Source organism: Ceratotherium simum, chromosome 5, assembly GCF_057802395.1.
Source record: "Ceratotherium simum simum isolate JZ-2026a chromosome 5, ASM5780239v1, whole genome shotgun sequence".
In the NCBI taxonomy this organism is placed as follows: domain Eukaryota; kingdom Metazoa; phylum Chordata; class Mammalia; order Perissodactyla; family Rhinocerotidae; genus Ceratotherium; species Ceratotherium simum.
Window position 1 is genome coordinate 271,400 of NC_141904.1, and position 20,790 is coordinate 292,189.

The 20,790-nt window shown below is 46.7% G+C and overlaps 1 protein-coding gene across 10 annotated transcripts in view; it reads left to right on the forward strand.

Annotated features, from left to right (window-relative positions):
- Positions 1-20,790, forward strand: part of PLCH1 (phospholipase C eta 1) — a 214,205-nt gene that overhangs the window by 17,999 nt on the left and 175,416 nt on the right. For 8 of the 10 annotated variants that reach the window (XM_087430352.1, XM_087430355.1, XM_087430356.1 and 5 more), the window contains exon 2: positions 6,911-7,025. In XM_087430352.1, the coding sequence (XP_087286478.1) occupies positions 6,944-7,025 (82 nt within the window). In that variant the 5' untranslated portion in view covers positions 6,911-6,943. Of the gene's footprint in view, positions 1-6,910; positions 7,026-20,790 lie in introns of those variants that run through there. The other 2 variants (XM_087430359.1, XM_087430360.1) reach the window with 1 other exon arrangement.

Below are 20,790 nucleotides of genomic sequence, written 5' to 3' on the forward strand. Positions count from 1 at the left end.
TCAACCTTTCGGGATACCCTGGTGCAAAAATTCCCAAACGTGTTGTGTCAGAGGCTGTGAGGTGCAGGACACAGTTTGGGACTTTTCCCCTTGCCTTCCTGTTTATAAGCACTTACTGTTCTACGAATATGACTTCAGAGCCTATTAATTATGTCTTTTGTCTCTCAGCAAGGCTTGAAGAGGAGGGAATCAGCATTCTCCACATCAGTGAAGTGCTGTCCTGCTAATGGGAATTAATTCTGTGGTGTCTCAGGGCTGTTTTAATTTATAATTAAAGATGAGTGGGTTGGGGTATTAGGGAGGGGTTGCCCGTAATCCTTATTAATAGAATGTGGCATATTCAGGTTGGAAGCTCTGAGAGAGTGCCTCATTCACCAGCACCCCTCTTCTGTCGCATAGACGAGGCAGCCGAAGCGAGGGAGGACTGGGCTGCAGCTCTGGCCTCTGGACATCCCTCACGCTTGTTTCCATTGCCCCTTGTTGCCTTACCGCCTCCCATGAACTAGTTGCATTTTCTGACAACAGGGTGAGTTTATGTTTTATTTCTGGCTGTAGCCTCCTTCCTTGTTGTTAGGATTTGGGGGACACATGCACCCCTCATTTTCCCGTGATGTCTGGCCTTGGTGTTTCTGAACTTGTCCAAGTAGCTCACTCAAATTTCATTGCAGAAAACCTCCCACCATTTTATACTCAAAGGGCCGACGCTTTGATCCTCTCCAGTCTGTGCACCCCAGAGGCTCCTGGCTGGAGGGACAAGGTACGCATTTCTTGAATAAGTAACGATTCATTTAGTCATCTCTGTCTCTTCTCCTTCACTGGCCCATAGTGGAGCTGGACTGAATAGTGGAGGTGGGAAGAATTAGTCTTGTCTGTCGTATTACAGCTCTGGGTGCTTTCCAGCGGGAAGCAGCGTGTTGAGGAGGACACACTGCTGGACAGGGTGTAGCCCTGGGTGGGGACAGTGGATTTGGAGTCTGAAGACATGAGTTTGTGACTCATAGGGCTATCGTAAGGGTCATTTTTTAAAAAGATAAGATGGAAATATTGTATAGCCAAAAAGAGATTTACAGGTAATATATTATTATTAAGAAAGATTGTAAACGAATGAGACTGAGGGTGTGGGTTTCTGAGTGGGCTGTGGTGATAGGAGTCGCAGTAGATAGAGAGTGGAGATGGCAGTTGGCATGACCTCGACAAACCCCTCTACTTTCTGTGGATATAGACACACACAGAATGTCTACCCCTCTACAAAGTTTTCTTTTAGATTTTCCTATTTCTTTTTCCCCTTTAGCAGGTTGTTAGAACTCTGAGTTCCATGTATGAGCTTGAATAGCTTGTCTTTATTAAGCCATTCAAGTGACTTGAACACATTTGTGGTGTTTCATAAAACTCATGTTAAAGCAGTTGACATAGATTTGCCTCACAGTAAGAAACAGCTAAGGGAATCTAAAGATGAAGATAAGGTTACAGGTTTTGCTCTGCTTAAATACGGCTTCAGAGGGTGTGAGGGCGTCCTTTACTACCAGAACAAAGGACCTGAATGCAAAATATGCCTAGGGAAAGCCCAAGTAAATACAGATTCATATTTTGAAACTCAGAGAAGACCACTTCAAAACTTGCCCAAGATCCCCCAGTGAGTCAGTTTTTATAGTTGAAACCAGAATGGACAGTTCATGACCACTAGGTGGATTCTCTATACATTTGGCTCTGCTGACACTTCTCATCAGAATGGAGAGCTCATGACCACTAGGTGGGTTGTCTATACGTTTGGCTCTGCTGACACTTCTCATCAGAATGGAGAGCTCATGAGCGCTAGGTGGGTTCTCTATAGTTTTAATCAGTCAGGACTCTTTGGTTGCAAGTGACAGAAAACCCACTCAGTGTGGCTTAAACACAACTAAACAAAGCAGAAAAGAGAATGTACTGCCTCATTTAACTAAAAAGTGCAGGGATAGCTCTAGCTTCACGTATGACTGAAATGATGTCAACAGGACTTAGTTTCTCTTCATTCCTCTGGGTTGGATCCAGTCTCACACAGATTTTCCCCTTGTAGTGACAGGATGGCTGCCAGGAGGACTAGGTTTTGAGGCTTCACAACTTCACAGTCTTACAACTTCAAGTTCAACAGAAAAAGAAGTTTCTTTTCTCCAACAGTTCGAATAGAAATCCGTGCCTGCCTCTCAGTGATCTGAAACGGGCCATGTGGGCCTCCTCTGCTCTGGCCTGGAGGATGCACTTCTCTGATTCGCAGGCCTGAGCCATGAGCCCACCTGAATCGGGATGGAGCTGACACCAGCTAAATCTCATGGACAGAAAGTGGAGAAGGAGTTTCCTAGAGGAAAGCCAGAGGGAGGCGCAGCCGCTGTGAGCTTTTTCATGGGGGCTTTAGTTAAATTAGGATTTAACTTCCTGCTGGTCTATGACTGGCCTGCCGTGTGATGCCGGCAACTTTGGTCATGTACCCACGGATAAAAATAAAGAAATGTAGAATGATTATAAAGTGAGCTTTGGAGCATGTAAACTTTTTAGATAAATTTAGTCCATCTGAGGAATCTGCTCTGCAAGCTTACGTGGCTCCTTTTAGTTCTTATTGGGGTTCGGAGTCTCTGAGTAGAGTTGGTTACAGTTTCTTTTTCAAATCACATATATGTTCTGTAGAAGAATGTTTATTGATATGGCTAGAATGTCATAATATATTAGTAAATTATTAAGTGCAAAAAAGTAGACTACAAAATAATTGGCTTTCGTTTGTGTTTAAAAAAAAAATAGACTGCAGTGTCCCCGGTAGTCGTTTTTGGGTGGTGGGTGGTATCACTATGTAAGTTTTTTGAGCTTTTCTGTGTGTTTCAAACTCTAAAAATGGATAAAAATAAATTGTTAATGGTAAATAAAATACATATATAATAAATACATGGTTTTTATATACATATATGTATGGTATTTCCTATAACTTAACCATCCACTAAAAAACAAAAAAAATCTACATTAACCTTATTCTGGAGGCGGAATGTGAAACTCGTTTTAATAACGGTCAGTCATTTCTCTACGGAATGTTCCTTAGTCACTGTGAGTTATTTTTGTGACAGTCAAGGATTGGGATCTGCATGTTCTAGAGAGTTCTAAATGTAACATGTGTATTACGTAGACTTCTTAGGAGGAGGAGTAGCATTTTGTAAGCCCCAAAAGAAAGTTAAAAAAATCAGTTTTTAAACATCTTTGCTTTTGCCTGAATATTGAACGAACAACTTCAAATTGAGTACAGAGTGCAATGGAAATACATCTCTGATGTAATTTAAATTGTAATTGTTTGAAAAGTCCCTGAAAGTCTATTTTCATAGATGTTTTTGCCCATTGTGTTCACACAGAGGGACCGTGAACACCGGAGGCTCCCTCTTGGGACTGCGAGGCTGGTTTGCTGCTGGCTTGACCAAGGCCGGCAGTGCTCGTCACACATCCTCTCTGGGCCCCACTTCCCTCCTGGCCGCCCCACCGGCCACGGGGCTTCGCTGGTTTCTAAGTTCCCTTCGGTTACCTCCCCTTAATGAGCACTGTTCCTGGCTCGTCATCCTAATCCAGTTGAAGCTGAGACTGGGTCGATTGCTCAGCTCTCTCTTCCCTGCCCCAGACCTACTACCTCATTCGTTGTCTCCTCCTCCACTCTCTCTAAATTTTAAAATCATTTGCTCTGATTCTGGAGGCCAGAGTGGGCACTTACTTCCTTCAGTCTCTCACTGGCAGAACCCAGGAAATGGGGCACACAATGAAGGTGATGCTGACCTTCCCTGAGGGCCTGTGGCAGCCTCCAGCCTGCCCTTCGGCAAGCAGATGCCCGCGGAGATAAGACCAGCGAGTCAGCCAGAGTAGGGGGCACACGGCCCGGGGGGCCGCAGGGTCAGCTGCTTCTCCCTGTGCTCAGCCATTTACACTCTGAGTCCCCTCATCCTTAGAGCACTGCCTGCAGGGGTCTTCAAGGAGCAGAGAGAAAGTGTACAAAGAGTGACTACCAGCTTTGTCTCGTGTGGGAGTCACCTGTGGGGCCGTGAGACCCAGGAGGCCTGAGTCCACCCCAAGAGATTTGATGTAATTGGTCTGGGGGGCTGGGGGTCGGGGTTCCCAGGCTTCCCAGTGATTGGTTCTGATGTGCACTCGCGGCTGAGGCCCACAGGTGTAAAGCTGACCCAGTTCTTGGTGGAGAGTAGGTGCTCTGTAGTTGGCAGATGGGATTATGATAGTTCAGTGCGGGAGAGGGTTTTAGGTAAATTGGAGGGAGAGACTCCGGGGGGCCTTTCAGGGAGGCAGTGGCATTTTACCCAGCCCTCGAAGAAAAGAGCGGTGATTACAGTGTGAGCAGAAAGATCCGGATGTTGGAAAGCCTGGTCCACTGATGTGAACCAGTGCTCAGATATCTCAGTATTAATACATCTCTGTGGTTTGTGTTTCTGTCCTCACGTTGTTGCAGGTCCATACCCTTATTGGATGGATCTGAGGGTGGTGCTTATATTCATTTTCTATTGCTATGTAACAAATTACTCCAAATCTCAGTGTCTTAAAACAATAATTACTATCTTTTGCTATCTCTCTGGGTCAGAAATACAGGTGGAGTACAGAGGGATGGCGTGTCCTCCTCTGCATTTGGGGCCTCGTCTGGAAGACTTGAAGGCTGGGTTCCATTCACTCACACGTCTGGGTTGATGTTGGCTGTTGGCCTCGCTGGGGCTATCAGCTGGAACGTGCACGTTTCCTATGACTGGTGGCTGGGTTCCCAGGGGAAGCATTCAGAGAGACAGGGAGCCAGGCAGAAACTGTATGTTTTTTATGACCTAGTCTTGGAAGACTCATAGCATCAATTCCAACTGATTTTGTTAGAAATGAGTCACTGAGTCCAGCCCGTATTCAAAGGAAGGTGAATTAGATTCCTCCGTTTGAAGGGAGGAATGAAAATAATTCGTAGGATTTGTTAAAAAACCTCCACATTACGTGACAGTCTAGCTCCTCTGGCCTGGCAGGGCTAGAGCCTTGGGTTTGGGACCTGAAGACAGGATTTCAAGTCCATTGCTACCTTTTCCAGCAGCAGGTGAGTCCGACACCTTCTCTTCTTTCGTGTGGTTACAGGAAGGGCCACACGAGAGTCAGGTGTGTGCAAGTGCTTTGCTCTCTGTATACCATGCACATTATTCTTTCATCCTCTTCTCATCCCTTCTCCCTTGAATTGAGGATGAACAGAGAGGGCAGTGGTTTCATGAAGAATGACATGTGAAACCGTAAGATCAAGTAGCAAGGAGAGATGAGCATGAATACAGACAGGGTTCTCTTTACTTCTGTATAACTTAAAATGGTTCTATTGTCAATCATAAATATGCTTTTGGTAGGAAATGGTTACTGCAGATATTACTGAAAATTATTTCCAATTCTTGAAAAACGATATTTTTATTAAAAATATAAAAGTCTTCCAAATTACATACATGAATGTATGTACAAATAGATAAGTGAATGCATAGAAAGAGAACTGGACTGATACACACCAAACCAAGTGGTCGTTCCAGGAGAGGAACACGAAATGAGGGAAGAGGGAATTTTTCAATTAAAAAAAAAATTTGATGAATTTCAGTATTGTTTTTTTAAAATTAATGAGCATATATAACTATTGTTTTAAAGAGATCTTTGTGCAGTATTGGGTGGGGAGAGGACAGGGGCTGGCTCCGTAAACGTCTGTTTTCTGTCATGTTTTATGATTGGTCCCATAGGAGCTGTCATCTGAGGGTGATGGGCCTCGCCCTCGGGCTGAGGGAGGAGGAAGAGCAGCCAGATCCAGCAGGTGGGGATGGGGCAGGAAGAAGGGGGAGTCAGCGTGGAGCCAGAGAAGAGGTAGGATGGGGTAGAGTTTGAAAGCCCACTGTTGGGGACGGTCAGAAGGAGCCCAGGGAGCAAGGAGCTTGACAGAAGCCTCGGAGCCCTTGCCGTGCGGTTCCTCGAGTGGACACATGGCTCTGCGGATTGATTGTTTCCAGAGTGCGGCCAGCTTCCTCCCGGAGAACTTTACAGAGCTCTCGATTGCTTCAACAGGACAGATGACAGGTTGTTCCCACCTGCGGGTTTTCCTTTGCCCCAGCCTTGCTTGATCTTTCCTGGCTTTATTCTTTGACTAGGAAAGAAGCTGGAATTCTGAAAAGTTGCTTAGCCAACTCTTGAGAACAAAGAGGGCCTTGTTCAGGGGTATACATGTCAGCTTTTGGAGGAGTTTAATTCATCAGCTCAGATCTCTGCTTTTCAAGTCCTTGCTCGAGTGAGCGCTGTGGAGGGGCAGGTCACCGGCTCGAGGCCTGTGCCGGCTCTGGTCACACCAGTAAGTTCCGCCCGGGCAGGTGCAGGCCAAAGTGGCCCTGACTGGACACTGTAATGAACCCAACAGAGGGAGGCAGCCTTTGTCACTGTGTTTGGCTTGCCCGTGGCTGCGTGGACGCTGTTGTGATTTCCAGGATTTCCATGGACTGATCGCGTAGTCCACCAGAGTGGTATTGACCCAGAATTCAGGAGCTGGGAATGGTACTCCCTTCCTGCCACTGAAATTTCCCAAGAAGTTACCAGTGCCGACTGGGTTGGGTCCTGGCTGAATATGAACATGGGTAAGGCCTGGGGCATGTAAACCAGTCCTGAACTTGTTCCTGATGGTGGATTTATTTTCCCTGGGGACGGCAGTAACTTTGAGCCCTGAAAGGGGCTATTTGAAAAAGCTGCTGTATTGTGTGTTAAGTGGCACCCCACCCCTGGGGAGATTTGTGGGCAGTTTCTGGGAGCGCGGGGATTCTGGCTCCCCGTGGAGAAGCTGTGCCAGTAACTGATGGCATTACACGGCCAGAATGAGTGTGTGGCTGCCGTTTTCTTCATTGTTGTCTCTCCATTTCCTCGACAGGGCACTTTGGTTTGATGCTGTGTCAGAAGTCTGATGATGAGCTACTGGAACGTGGAGCGGAGGAGCCGTGCGCAGTACCGCAGGCATTTTCTGGTGGACAACAGTGTGTTTCACGGTGAGCTGCCTTCTGTATTTAGGGAGCTGGATCTTCTGTGTTGCTTCTGACAGTGCTTGATTCCAGCACTCTGGATGCAGATAGGGTATAACTGTGGGGTTGATCCGAGAGCCTGAGTGAACCTGTTGATGGACAGTCACCCGAGAAGCCCCCTTGGGCACGTCCCCTGCTGGGGTGAGCAGTGTGCCCACCCCGACAGCCGTGGTGGTGTTACGCTCTCTCCTCACAGGTTGGTCCGCGTCAGGGCCTTTCCTCTTGTGCTACGTGTCCACTCCAGTGGCATCCCTCCTGACCTTTGAATGGTGGAGGTCTGGGCCCACTGCGGCCTTGCAGGTACTGGTGTGCTTATCCCCAGCTTGGGTCTGGCTCATCAGGCCACGTCCACAAGCAGACTGTTCGCAGCACCCAACCATCACTATCAGGGTGGGTCACTGCAGCTCTGAATCAGAGAGTAATCAATATTAGTCATTTTCATGGCAAACAAGATGAATTGCCTTTGCCCTGCTGGTGTGTTTGTTTTGTGGTATACAGTCGAGGAAAAGCTGTGTCTACCCTGCTGTCAGGATGCCCTTGAGTGAAATTTATGTAGGAGCCAGAGATTTATGTGTTGCCAGAATTTTTGGAGTAATCTCCGTCAAGAACTGGTGAGATTACAGAGAAGAGTTTTGTGGGGAGTGGAGTGTATTTAACAATTCTGTGGTCTAAGCTGTCTTCACCTTTCTAAGTTTGGCTTTTCTTCCTCAATTTGGTGACAGCCTTAATGTTTATTATTGCTTTAATTAAGTTTAAGGTAAACTTAAGCTTACTTTACTAAAGTGCTTTAGACTTTCCTGTGTCTTTTCACATTCATCCTCCCCCTTGCTGTGGGACTGCCCAGGTGGATGTGATTTCTAGCAAGGCCAGGACTAAAGCTCCGGCCTCATGTCTGCAGGCCGGCTCTCTGGGCCTTGCAGTGGGGAAGGGCCCTTACGAGGGAGATGGGAATCGTGACCTTACACCGTGGCCCCGAGTTCTGCCTCGTGTTCTTGTAAACCTCATCTAAGGATCCTGTTCACTGCTTCATCTCATACAGTGTTTGCTGTGTGGTACTTTCTGTTACAACTTTAGTTGTATGAAAAAAGAATAGATTTGGGCTGGCCCGGTGCATAGTAGTTAAGTGCGCGCGCTCCGCTTGGCGGCCTGGGGGTTCACAGGTTTGGATCTTGGGCATGGACCGACGCACCACTTGTCAAGCCATGCTGTGGCAGGTGTCCCATATACAAAATAGAGGAAGATGGGCATGGATGTCAGCCCAGGGCCAATCTTCTCAGCAAAAAGAGGAGAATTGACAACAGATGTTAGCTCAGGGCTAATCTCCCTCACAAAAAAAAAACAAAAAACAAAAGACAAAAAAAAGAATAGATTTGATAGTCAAAGAAACATAAGAGTTAGAAAAACTAGCTATATTTTTCATTTTATTTTGTGCCAGTTTTGAAAAAGTTCAGATTTAAAGCTTTCGTTCAGTTTTTTAGAATGTCTCTGTCCAGAGATCTCAAAGGCTGTAACGATTTGAAAACGATTTCGTGCGTATTTAGCCATTGTACCACACTTAGTGTATCACTCTATTGCAGATGCTTGTGCTGAGGGCTCAACGAACACTGTCATATCGAATCCTTTCAACACCTTTGCAGCAGTCATCATTCATCCATTTTGTGGATGGGGAAACTGAGGTTGTGAAGTGGTAATCTAAAATTCAGACCCTGATCTGCTTACCCCCAAAACCTCACGATTTCTTTTCTTCCAGGCTGCCGTTTCCATTTCATAATTTGAGGGAGAAATTAACACTCTGAGAGGTTTAAGTTCTATTTGGTAGTATTTGCTCTGCTGTTAACGCTCAGTGTATGATCTTGAGCAAGTCATATAATCCTTCAGGTTCTCAGTCTCTCCTCTGAAATGAGCGTGCTGGTCCCTGCGGTTCTGAGGTTCTTTCTGGTTCTCTCTGAGATTCCACTGTCATGCTTCTGAGAATTAGTGGCTGTTCTTTTGTGAGCTCCCTCGTCACTAAGCAGCAGGTACGCAGGGGGGCAGCAGAGTACAGAAAACATGCTTGGTTACTTGTCGCCTCTGAGAATTACTCCTTTGCGAGGATTTAGAGAAAGTAAATCTTCCTGACATTAAAAGGTTTCAAGCCAAGTAGAATTATGATCTGTTCGTTTATAATAAAGCAATGGCTTTAAGTATTTCCAATACTGTAAAATATCATTTTGGATGTCTCTGCCTAAGGGTATGTAATTTGGGAAAGAATACACCTCTGCTCTTCCTCTGTATTCACCTGTGCAGAAAGTTATTGCCTGTTGAGACAGGAACTTACTGACCTCACTGGACGGTCGTGAGAAGTCCTGGTGTATTTTAAGCCGAGGGAGCCCTAGTGATGCTGTCTTTGTGGAGGGTTCAGAACGTTCTGAGAAGGGGGACAGGACACTGTGAGTCGGGCACTTGGAGTGAGCAGTGGGGTGCTTCTTGCTTGCCAGCTTGGCTTCTCCTTGTCCATGTTGATGACTCTCCTACATAACCAAATCAGTCCAGACAGAAAGAAACAGAATTTCTTCATGATAAACAGAAAAGAACCATTTCCTCTGCAAGATAAGAGACTTTTAGGACATGCAGACTCAGCTGTACAGATCGTGTGAGCCAGACTCTTTATATACACAGATTTAAGCAGTATTCCCAGGAGAAAAGAGCTACATTAAAATGAAGACTCTGCAGGCTAAAATGGTCAGTAAAACTTAAAATAAAAATGCACGACTGTATGCTGTTTCATAGTTCATAAGACGTATTCGTAGCCTCATTTTCTGAGTGTAGAGGTGGTATGTCCTCCTTGAAACAGTTGTGAAAATTGCCCACAATCCCACCACCCAGAGAAAACACTGTTCATCGTCTGTCGGTCTTTTATCTACTATTTCATCTTCTAGCAGTCCTGACATAGGGATGGAAGCTCTGGGAAAGTCGGGAAGTGGTGTGTGCTGGCTGACAATGGTGAGCTGGCTGAGCCGACCGACTTCTGTGTCCGTAATGAGAGGAGCCTGTTAGGAATCATGTGAAGCTGTTGTTTATTTCCCCCTTGTCTCTCCTGTGCCCAGATTTTTAGGGAATCTTTCGAATCCAGAGGGATGGTGCACCTGTCAAAGCAGCCAGTCACTGAGGTTTTCTCCACTTGGTGTTTATTCTCCTGAAATGTGTGAAATAGAGAAAACACTTGGGCCAAGAGTGATTTGTGGAGTGTGGACTTTGCTTCACTGGCTTCTACTTTTATAAATTATTCTTATTTGAAAATTACCTATACCCTCAGCTGGTTTTCTTGGTTGCAGCGAATTGCAGCATTTTTCTTTGACCTAGGACACAGATTCTTAAGCCAATAATCAGTATATTTGCAATTAATATACATAATTTCTTATGCACATAAGTTTTTCCAAATATTTGAGTTCCTTAATAGAATATACTTGGAAGTGATTTAAATTTTGTTTTCATGCACTGCTGGTTATAATTGTGATGTTGGAAAAAATTATTAATTGCTTTCCTTTAAGTTATTTTGGTATCATCTCAGCTTGTTACATTGAAATTTATTTCTGTTGCTATCATGTTGTTATATGAATGTTTGTGAATGACCATCACAAATCTAGACTAGAAAGGTTCTGAAATGAATTATGAGTGTCTCTTACTGTCAAAGGATAAGATTAAGGATAGTTCTCTTATTAATGTCTCTTAAAAAAGTACCTTTTATGTACTTTTACTGCCTCACAACAACCTTCTAATGAAACTAATTACTTTAGTTAATTAATTAAATGAATTACTTTCTATCCAGCCTCCTCTTTCTGGACAGGCCTGGTCTGTGATGTGAGGATAGAGACTTGACTGCCAGTCTGTGAGGAAAGGAGGCTGGACCGGGACCAAGACGAGTTCTAGTTCCCTGCTGACTGTGTCGCCTTTGTCACCTGGGGGATTCTCAGTTTCCCTGTCTCTAAAGTGAGGGTTTTGCCAGATTCCACAGCTCCCTGTAGCAGCAGTGTCTGAGGCCCCTGTGTGTCAACATCAGGATGGGTGTGTGGTGAAGGGAAGTGTCCTCCAGGCCAGGACGTGGGAAGGAAAGGCTGGCAGGATGAGGAGGGAGAGGGGGAAGGACTTCCTTTTGACTGTAAACTTTGCACTTAGCTTTGCACTGGCAAAAAGCTCCATTTCCCTGTAGGGAGAGAGGTGTGTGTGTGTGTGTCTCTGTCTGTGTCTGTGTGTGTGTGTGTAGGGATGCTCACGAGTGCCTGGTGACCATGGAGAGACCAGCAGCTAGGACTGACAAGCAAGCTTTCAGGACAAATGTCATTATATTTGAAAAGAAGAGTGGAGAAGTTCCCCCTCGCTGAAATTCCATCTTTATTGGAAAAAGAAAGAAGAATGCCAGATCCTGCCTGGTAAATGTGAAGTGAATTTATGAAATTATGCAGAAGTGAGTTATGTTCTCATTAATTTAGGCCAGTTTATTAGCAAGTTGCGACTTGGGCAGCCGGCCTGCTGTAGGGAGTGTGGGCACTGCCAGATGGTGTTAGAGTGTCGTTTCTTCCTGGGATGAAGCCTGGCTTTTCCAGGGAACGACTGTACAACATCCACTTCTAGGTCCAGAAGACTCTAGTGCACACAGAACTCCTGTTAACGCAGTGACAGTGAGCGTCACTAAGATCAAAAGTATTATCTCTTGGAGAGGGATACTGCGTGGAAAAAATTTCAAAGACAAGTTGAGAGAACGAGTTAAAAAAAGAAGCTGTGCCTTAAGGAGAAAGTGAATTGAGTCATTTACATTTTATAGATGATAATGGAACTAGATTCCTCCTTAGCCACCCCCCGCCCCCACCATGGCCACCAAGGCAGGAAGGGTGGGGCACGTCGGCAGGTCTGTGATGCTCAGGTGTGTCCTGCAGAGAAGCCAGAGGCACTGAAGGCACAGGCAGGCCCGACCACGAGGCTCCTCCGGGCCACCCACGAGCGGGCTGCTTTGGGTGAGTTGTTCCCTGTGGGGCCGAGTTTCCAGGTCAGCCTAATGCTGCAGTTCAGGACAAGTGACCTCTACACTCCTTTCTGAGTGCTAACATTTCAAGAAAGGCTTATGTTTTTTGACTTCCTCTCCTCACCCTAGAAGCTAATTAGAGAATTTGCTGTGAATTGAGTGACCAAATTGATTTATGCCCTTCTTCCCTCATCTGAGACAATCAGAGCCAGGAGTGGATACTTAGGTTCAGTTGTCACCTTCATGTGAGCTGGTGTGAAACAGACGCGTCCGTCACCTTCTGGGAGCATGTGCTGCTCCTTCATTTCTTGGAGATACAGAAAATTCTCAGTCAAAGCCTCCGTGAAATGCTATTTATTTATTTTTTAAAATTTGAAGTTCTTTTCTTTTCTGTCTTTCTCCATGGTGGGCCTTCTGTTTGTGACTGGTTTATGGAGCATCTCAACTTAGTGTAGCATATACGTGAAATTGTTCTATTTTTCTTCAATTAATGCTTTTTAAAAGTCCTCTTTGCGGGCCGGCTCCGTGGCTTAGCGGTTAAGTGCGCGCGCTCTGATGCTGGCGGCCCGGGTTCGGATCCCGGGAGCGCCCCGAGGCACCACTTCTCCGTCCAACGCGAGGCCGAGTCCCACGTACAGCAACTAGAAGGATGTGAACCTATGACATACAACTATCTACTGGGGCTTTGGGGGGAAAAAACTGAATAAATAAAATCTTTAAAAAAAAAAAAAGTCCTCTTTGCAACATCTTGGGCAGATTCTGTTACTTTCTGGCTGCGTTTGGTTATCGAGGGTCTAATCTAGTTTAAAATGTTAATCTCAACCTCACTGAACTCCCGTGTCCTCCCTTCCCTCCAGCACAGGCCTGGCCTGGCCTGGCTGCCAGGGGCTGAGGGTGGAGGCTCCCTGGGTCTGCCAGCTTCTGCCCCTGATGAGGAATTCAAGGCCCAGCTCCTTAGGCTTTGGCACACGGAGGACAGGTGGGGGATGCAGAGGTCTCCCACCCCCAAATGGGGCCCTGTTGTACCTGATGGTGTGAGGTGGTCGGGACTCCTGTGGATGTCAGTTCCACCCTGGCGCCTGTGACCAAGGGCCCTTCAGAGAGGACCTGAGTCTCCCTCGAGCCCACCCGTTGTCTGCACCTAACTCTCTCCGTCGGAGGCACAGCTTCCCTGCCTGAGGACACTTGGGCAAAGGTCAGGCCCGGCCCTGTCTCTTCTCTCGTGTTTCCTCACGTGGAGTTGTGCAGGCTGCTGCGGGCTCTGGGGGTGGGATGGGGTGTGAGGTTGCTCCTTCCTCTTCCCAGACCTGCTGAGCAGTCTCCTTTTGTCCTGTCTCACACTGTTGTGGGCGTTGCTCCCACAGCCATGGGAAGTCTCTGCATCGTTCGTTTCGCGGCTCTTCCTCTGCGTGTCTCTGGGTGCGGGGAGCTTCCTCCCACCTCGGTCCTCAGCGTGTATCTCCTGCTCCAGGCTGTGGGCTGTGCACGTCAGGAGGGCTCAGGTGAGGTGCCTGGGAATGGATGGAATCCCACCCCCGCACCCTGACAGTTCCCTTGGATCCCTCTAGAGCCACCCAGGCTGGTCCTTGTCCACTTACATTTTGGGATAGGGTGACTTTATTTCCCCAAAGGTGCTGGTGTTCTTTATTGTGCTTGCTTCTTGCAAGATTGTGTAGCTGGATTGATGAGAACCAGGCAAGTCTAGATTTATAAAAATCCCTGTGGAGACATCTCACCCTCCTTTCCCTGTCAGGAATCTAATGTGATGAGAAGATCTTGCTGGATGACTGAAGCCACTGTGATCTCTTGTCATGCTTTCGTGTTGAGGTCCTTCACGTTCTGGAATAACCAACGGATGAAAAGATCGGGTTAAGTGCACAGCAAAATGGCCACTTGAAGACCTGGTGCCTGGGACGCCCGGGTGGATGACAAGTAGCCGTGTTTGGTCTTTGACGCTTGAGCCTTGGTTCTTGTCGGAAACAAGCCTATGTTGTTAGGTGAGGTCTGTGCCCGGCCTTTCCCATTAGACTCTCAAGTTCTTTCTCTTCAACTGTGGCCGTTGGGAGTCGCCAAGCAGATAGGCCCTTGATTGTTTAATTCCTTTATGCTTGGGAATACCAATTCTAATTACTAAATTAGAAAGAAGAAGAAATATCTAAAAAAAAAGTCAGCATTTCCTTCAGATTTGCAGACTTGTCACATTTTAAATGGTTACTTATGAGAATTATTTCCCCTTAGAACTGTTACAGATTTAAGCCTTTGTTCTTTAAGCTGCATTTCCATAATTATAATTAATTTTATTTGCTGTCTCATTTTCCCAATTGTGTTTTCCTCTCTGCACCTAACGTATGCACAGAGGCTGACGGGAGAATGAGGTGTCTTGCCACGAGTTGATTCAGGGTTCTTTGAGGGCAGCATTATTATTTAATCAGTTATAAAAGATCCAGATTTTTTTCTTGGACCCTGGGAATAACTATTAGTGGTCGCATCTGTAGTCACAGAACCTCCTTCTCCCATCTATCAAAGCAAAGACTAAACATCGCAGTTGGTCCCTTCAGATTGTGAAATGAAGAGTCGTTGGGTTGACCGTGTTTTCTTAGGACTCATTCCTTCCAGCAAGTGTGCTTGAGGTTATTACAGGTGCAAACTATGGCTTCAAAGGGGTATTCAGGTTTTTTATTTAAAGCCCACAGCGGACTGTGAGGTGGTTCACCCCCGCCTACAGCTTCTGCTCCATCTCTGCTGACAACTCCCATCCGGCGTCCCTGGCTCAGGCTGCCCCTCTGCTCCATACCCACGTGTCCGTCCTCCTTCCCGACGTCCTCAGACTCGCATGTCTGGGCAGGTCCCCCCCTTCCCCTTGGTCCCGTGGTGCCGTCCGCCTTGCAGCCTTCTCCGGCCTTCCCCTCCCTCTCTGCACCCCAGCCACGCTGACCGTTGTGTTCCTTGCCTGCAAAACCTGCCCCTTCACTTAGCCAGCTTTCAGCTCATCCTTCAGGTCCCAGTGAAGGTCCCGTCTGCAGAGAATCCTTTCCTGACTGCCGAGACCGGGTCAGGCCCCTGCATGCTCCCGTCACCCTGTGTTGCCTCCTCGTTGCACTGTCACTGTTGTAAGGACACAGCCAATTTCATGATAGCCAGTTTAGTTTCTGTCCCCCTCCTTCCAAGTTCCAGGAGAGCAGGGCCTGTTCTGACTTGTGTCTCCAGGACCTGGGAGAGTGCATTCCGTCAGCAGGTGCTCCATAAAACATTGCTGAATGAATTACTCATTTCTTTTCATAGGGGAGACAAGAACCCCTACCGTGTGGCTGTTTCGTGCTCCCTGTGAGGTGGGCCTGAGTCTCTGTGCTGTGTCGTGTCCCGGTTCTCTGCCTGCACACCCTCTGCTTTCCCTCATGCGTGCTTTTGCCTCAGAGAACGAAGGAATCCCACAGCGCCTTCCTTCCCAAGCCTGAGCATCCCACAGGGCCTTCCTTCCCGAGCCTGAGCATCCCACAGCGCCTTCCTTCCCGAGCCTGAGCATCCCACAGCGCCTTCCTTCCCGAGCCTGAGCATCCCACAGCGCCTTCCTTCCCGATCCTGAGCATCCCACAGCGCCTTCCTTCCCGAGCCTGAGCATCCCACAGCGCCTTCCTTCCCGAGCCTGAGCATCCCACAGCGCCTTCCTTCCCGAGCCTGAGCATCCCACAGCGCCTTCCTTCCCGAGCCTGAGCATCCCACAGCGCCTTCCTTCCCGAGCCTGAGCATCCCACAGCGCCTTCCTTCCCGAGCCTGAGCATCCTGGGGTGCTTTAGAAAAGATTTCTACAAATGTATAATGCGTTGAAATGGAGAAGGACAAACCCATTTCTTTGAAAGAATTTCTTAGACTTTTTGGATTCATTTAATAATACTTTGCAGAATTTCCATGTTGGTTATATATATGTTTATTTTATTCAACTCTGAAAATGGAGGTTTCACTCATTAAAATTACACTATTAGTAAAAGCTCTTTAGCTGCAGTGTTTTGCATGCTGTTAAAATTCTCTGCCGCTTGTGTCTGAACATCTCCCATCACAGAGCAAATGTTGTCTCTGGGGTGATTCTCCGAGACAGAGAACAGAGAACAGACCCGCACAAACAGCAGCCCCTGTTTTCTGGGAGAGAGGAGGGGAGGGGGCTGGGGGCATGGGAGGAGAATAATCAGACAGCACAGGGCTTCTTTAAGAGTTACGAAGACGCACTTTTATTTCAGATTTACAAACAAGGAAAATGTCAGCATCCCGCCTTTCATCTGAGAATCGCAGGCCCGGTGAGAGGACAGGCCTGACCCTGGGCGGCAGAGTCCCTCTGAGGAGTGGCACCGACCCACAGGAGCTACAGAGATCCTGTGGAAGCACATTCTGTCCAGTTTTGTTGGGTCGGAATATGTGACTGACACATAACAGTGTTCTCAGCATTTCTCGTATTTAAATGTGGAAGATGGTAACTTATGTCCAGTTAGAAGGGAGAACAGTGAACACGTTCTCTGTTATAGAGAGAATAGGGGTAGTGTCCTATTTTTATTTCTTGCCAACTTGAAATTGAACATCAGTGCGTATCCACAAATGACTGTTCTCTGAAATTACACCAGTGTCAGAATTTCAAGGTATTGGGCTTTTAAGCTGGAAGCTTCTCACCTCCAGATGTGGAGACGTGTGTTAACCAACTCTTTAAGCCAGTGGTCCCAGCTATAGCTGCACACTGGGATCACCGCGGATGTAAAACATTGGGTGGGTCTCAGCCCAGAGGTTCTAATTTAATTGGTCTTGGTGTGGCCAGGCCTGGGGGGGTGGTTTACAACTCCCCAGGTGGTTCCTGGGGGCAGCCAGTTAGATTCCAGTGGGTTGAAAACCCCAGACTTAAGGTGATAAATACACATTGTCTCAACAGAACTACAGAATTCTTGAGTTTGATAATGGCTGTTTCTTGTGATGACGGCCTATATTATAGAGTCTTGAAGGATCAGGAAGGGGGCACATCTAATAAGATTTGGACACAGTAGTGTGTTTGAACACAGAAGAAGCAGGAGAATGCAGAAGAGTCATATGTTTGCGATTTTGTGGATGTGGCTTTTCTTTAAAATTTTTTTTTCACTTTATTTTTTCTGATGATAGCAATACACGCTCATTGTAGAAAAGTTGTAGAGTACAGAAACAACTAAAGAAGCAAAGAGAATAATCTCTAATCTTAGTGTGTGTCTTAAGTCTGAACTTTCTTAAAAGGATTTTAAAACCAAAGACTAAGTCATGATTCTCAACTCCGGTTATAAATTAGAATCTGCTGTGGTGCTTAAGAAATACTGGTGGCTGGGCTCCACCCACCCACGCCCAGTTAAGGTGGGATCCGGATGTCTTCCTTCCTCCCTCCCTCCTTCTCTGTGTATTTACCCATGTGTCCAGATCCAGGTGTATTCATCTTCAGGTGATTTTGATGCCCTGGCGAGTGAGCATCACTGGACTGAAGTTGTTGATTGACTACAATATTGGTCTGATCAGTAAACTAACCTGATTAGTTTACTGATTTAATACAGTATGTAATTATTCTCTAGTTTGGGCAAAAGTGAAACATGAAAATCTTGATTTTATGCAGAGGAGTGGGGGCAAGTGATAGCTCACCTTCATATGGTTGTTTTTTCTTTCCCAGCAAAATTACTTCATACTCCTTTCAATATCATGCTGTCTTAGTGCCCTTGAAGTGTGATCTGTCTTAACTTTACAGCTGGTGTGTCTGTTACATGATACAAAGATATACCTTGAGCAGCAGCTGACCTCACAGTGTTGTCTGTGGCCTCCTGATGGTGAACAGAAATACTTTAGGAAGGTTCTTAACCATGGCAGCAGAGAATGGATGAATAGTGTTTTGTTTTGATTAGTCCATAATGAGGACTATGCAGTTCACAGCAGGATAATTCAAGAATGGATACAGACCTAAACATGAAACGCAGGAACTGGGAGGAGAGTGCCGTCACTGGGAAACGTTGCGTGTAATCTTGAGTCCTATTGGAACTGCGTTTGTCCACACTGGAGAACTAAGGGGTGCCTGTAGACTTGGAGAAGCACACCTGCTGCTGTGGAAGGCAGGCTTCGTTGACCTCCATTGCTCTACATCGAGGAAGCTCATGCTCAGGGTCCCATGCTGGTCCACAAGTTTCAGAGTTGTGAAGGAGAAATCTTGTCTCTTCAGATGCCTCCTTCTTTGCACATGGGGTTGTATGAGGGACACACAGGAATTTGGGGCCGACGTGAAGATAACCAAGTTTAGATCTTGTCAGGAGGAACCAGTGGTCCTGTACGCCCATGTTCTTGGGGCACCATCAGGGCAGTTTAGGGCTGGCGCTGAATCAGGGTTGTCGTTAGAACTGGCAGTGCTGTTGCTTTACCTGTTGTCTCTTTTAGGTCTTTCTACAAAGCAGTTTTATAGATAAAACTCAGAGAGGTGAACAGTTTGCCACAACTCGCGTTGTTAGATTATGGTGTTCAAATCCAGGTTTGTCAGACTCTAAAATCCGGGGTTCTTCTACTTTTGTGATAAGGTGATGTGTTACGCAAACTTGTTTCTTTGAAGCAACTGAGGGGGTGGGTTTGGGTGTTTTAAAGAGATTCGAGACCCTTTAGAGGCCACTAGAAGACTCCACAGAGACACATGGCGAGTTGACCTCAGGCTGAGAAGGGAGCTTAGGGAACGGGGCTGGGGGCTTGTTATGAGAGGTTCGGGGATTCGATCGGAGACGTAAAAGACACTTTCCACTCCAAACAAATGGACCGAAGGTATATTTTATTATATAGAGGATAGTAAAGGCGACGGTCTGCAAACAGATCCAAATGGGTCAAATATTAAGAGGGAAAAAACATCAGCCTGACTGGAAAGGGAAAACACGCACATCGGCTGAAGAGAAATGACACAAATCAACCGGAAAGAGAAACACCAGGTTGACCGAAAAGAGAACACATCAAATCAATTACTTCATATCAAATCAATTACTTCACATCAAATCAGTTACTCACAACATCCACGCCCCACTGCCGGGAGAGCCCTGTCAATCGAGGCGGCTGGGCAAGGATCACACGTCCTGGGCAAGGTGTCCCTTCCACAGGTGGAACTTTCACTAGGGCTCAGTTTCCAGCAGTTTTTATACCATCAGTAATTTTCAGAGTAAGCAATTACAGAGTTTGCAGAGCAAGCATTTAGTGTTTCCATGTACAAATGGTTATCAGTGGCGTACGTGCACTGAGCCCCTTGGCTAACGTCCCAGCCCAGTAGTTGTGTACGTGCATTGTTCTCTTTGGTTATCGTCTCAGCCTGGCACAGATGGCCAGTCCATTCTGGCCTACAACGCTCCAAGAGCCTTGAAATGTTACAACTTGCAACTCTCTCCGTGGGAGAAAGGCCAGTTCCCACCACACAGAAAGCAGCTTTGTATTTCTTTTTTGTGCTGGTGGCTGTAGGTCAATGGAGCGGCCAAACATGGCTGTACTCATGTCAAGACAGGGCTGAGAGTGGCGGTCACTGGAGTGGTCCCCCGGGAGCTTGTTAGGCATGCAGACCGAGCCCCAGCTGGGACTTATGAATCAGAATCTGCAGCTTAACGAGATTCCCAGGTGGTTTGTATACACGGTGGAGTGTGAGCAGCATTGCTCTGAGAGGCCCTGGCTTGGGTGTGAGTCCTTGTAAGTGAGGGCTTAGTCCCCACTCTCCAAAGAACAGGTGGAGAGGGAGGGAGGTAGGGGGAAGAGAAGAACTGTTTCCCACCAAACAACAGATTTAGAGGGCAGAAACTTGTGTGTGAGGGGACAGATGGTGACAAAGACCCCACATGGTATCCCAAGGCTCAAATTTCCAAGGAGGAGACGTGAGGGATACAAATGCCCAGGTGATTTTCTTTGTAGAATGGGCTTAAAATGTGAACCTCCTGTGTCTAAGACACAGGAAGATATAGTCAAGGAGGTAAGCAGTGCCCTGGTCTGCAGTGGTGTGGCGTATCAGAGCTAGCAAGGACTTGAGAAGCCGTCCGACTGAGGATTCTGAACAGAGCCCGTAGCTGGGCTTCAGGAAATTTGTGAGATCTCTGAAAACATTCAAAGCGCTTTACGTGTCCATGCATATACACCTGTGCATCCCCTCCCATAAACAAAGTCCTTAGCTCTCATCATATTTCAGAGTAATCTGTCATCAACCTCTGACTAAAACCACTCCTTTTCTAGATGAGAAAGTAGTGCACATTCATACCAGCCAGCTAGTGGCTGGCTTAATTCTCAAAGCCAGCATTCTGCCCTTCCAACTCAGCTGGCCTTTATGATCTGAGCTAAGTATTATGAAATGCTAAGTGGATTTTCTGTGGGATAAATCTTGCAAATCTGTGCATTTTCTGATTATTGGAAACGGTTAGATCTTTATAGCATTGGAATGTTGTGACAAAATATATTAGGAATTTTATGTGAAAGCGCTTCACAGCCTCTGCGTATTGGCCGGGTGAGCATGAGAGTACTCCTTGTCTCTGCCCTGGCTTCCCATCACCGAGGACGGCCAGGCTCCGTGGGACAGGGCTCTCCCCACCTGGTGGCATCCAACTGACTTTTTTTGTGTCTTCATACCTAATAAATGATTATTAACTTTCTGTGGGGAGCCAGGTGCTGAACTTTACAAACAGAGTGCTAGAATCCATGTAGCATTTAGATCGAGTCAAGATTTCACTGTCTGGTGATGTGTTGACTCCA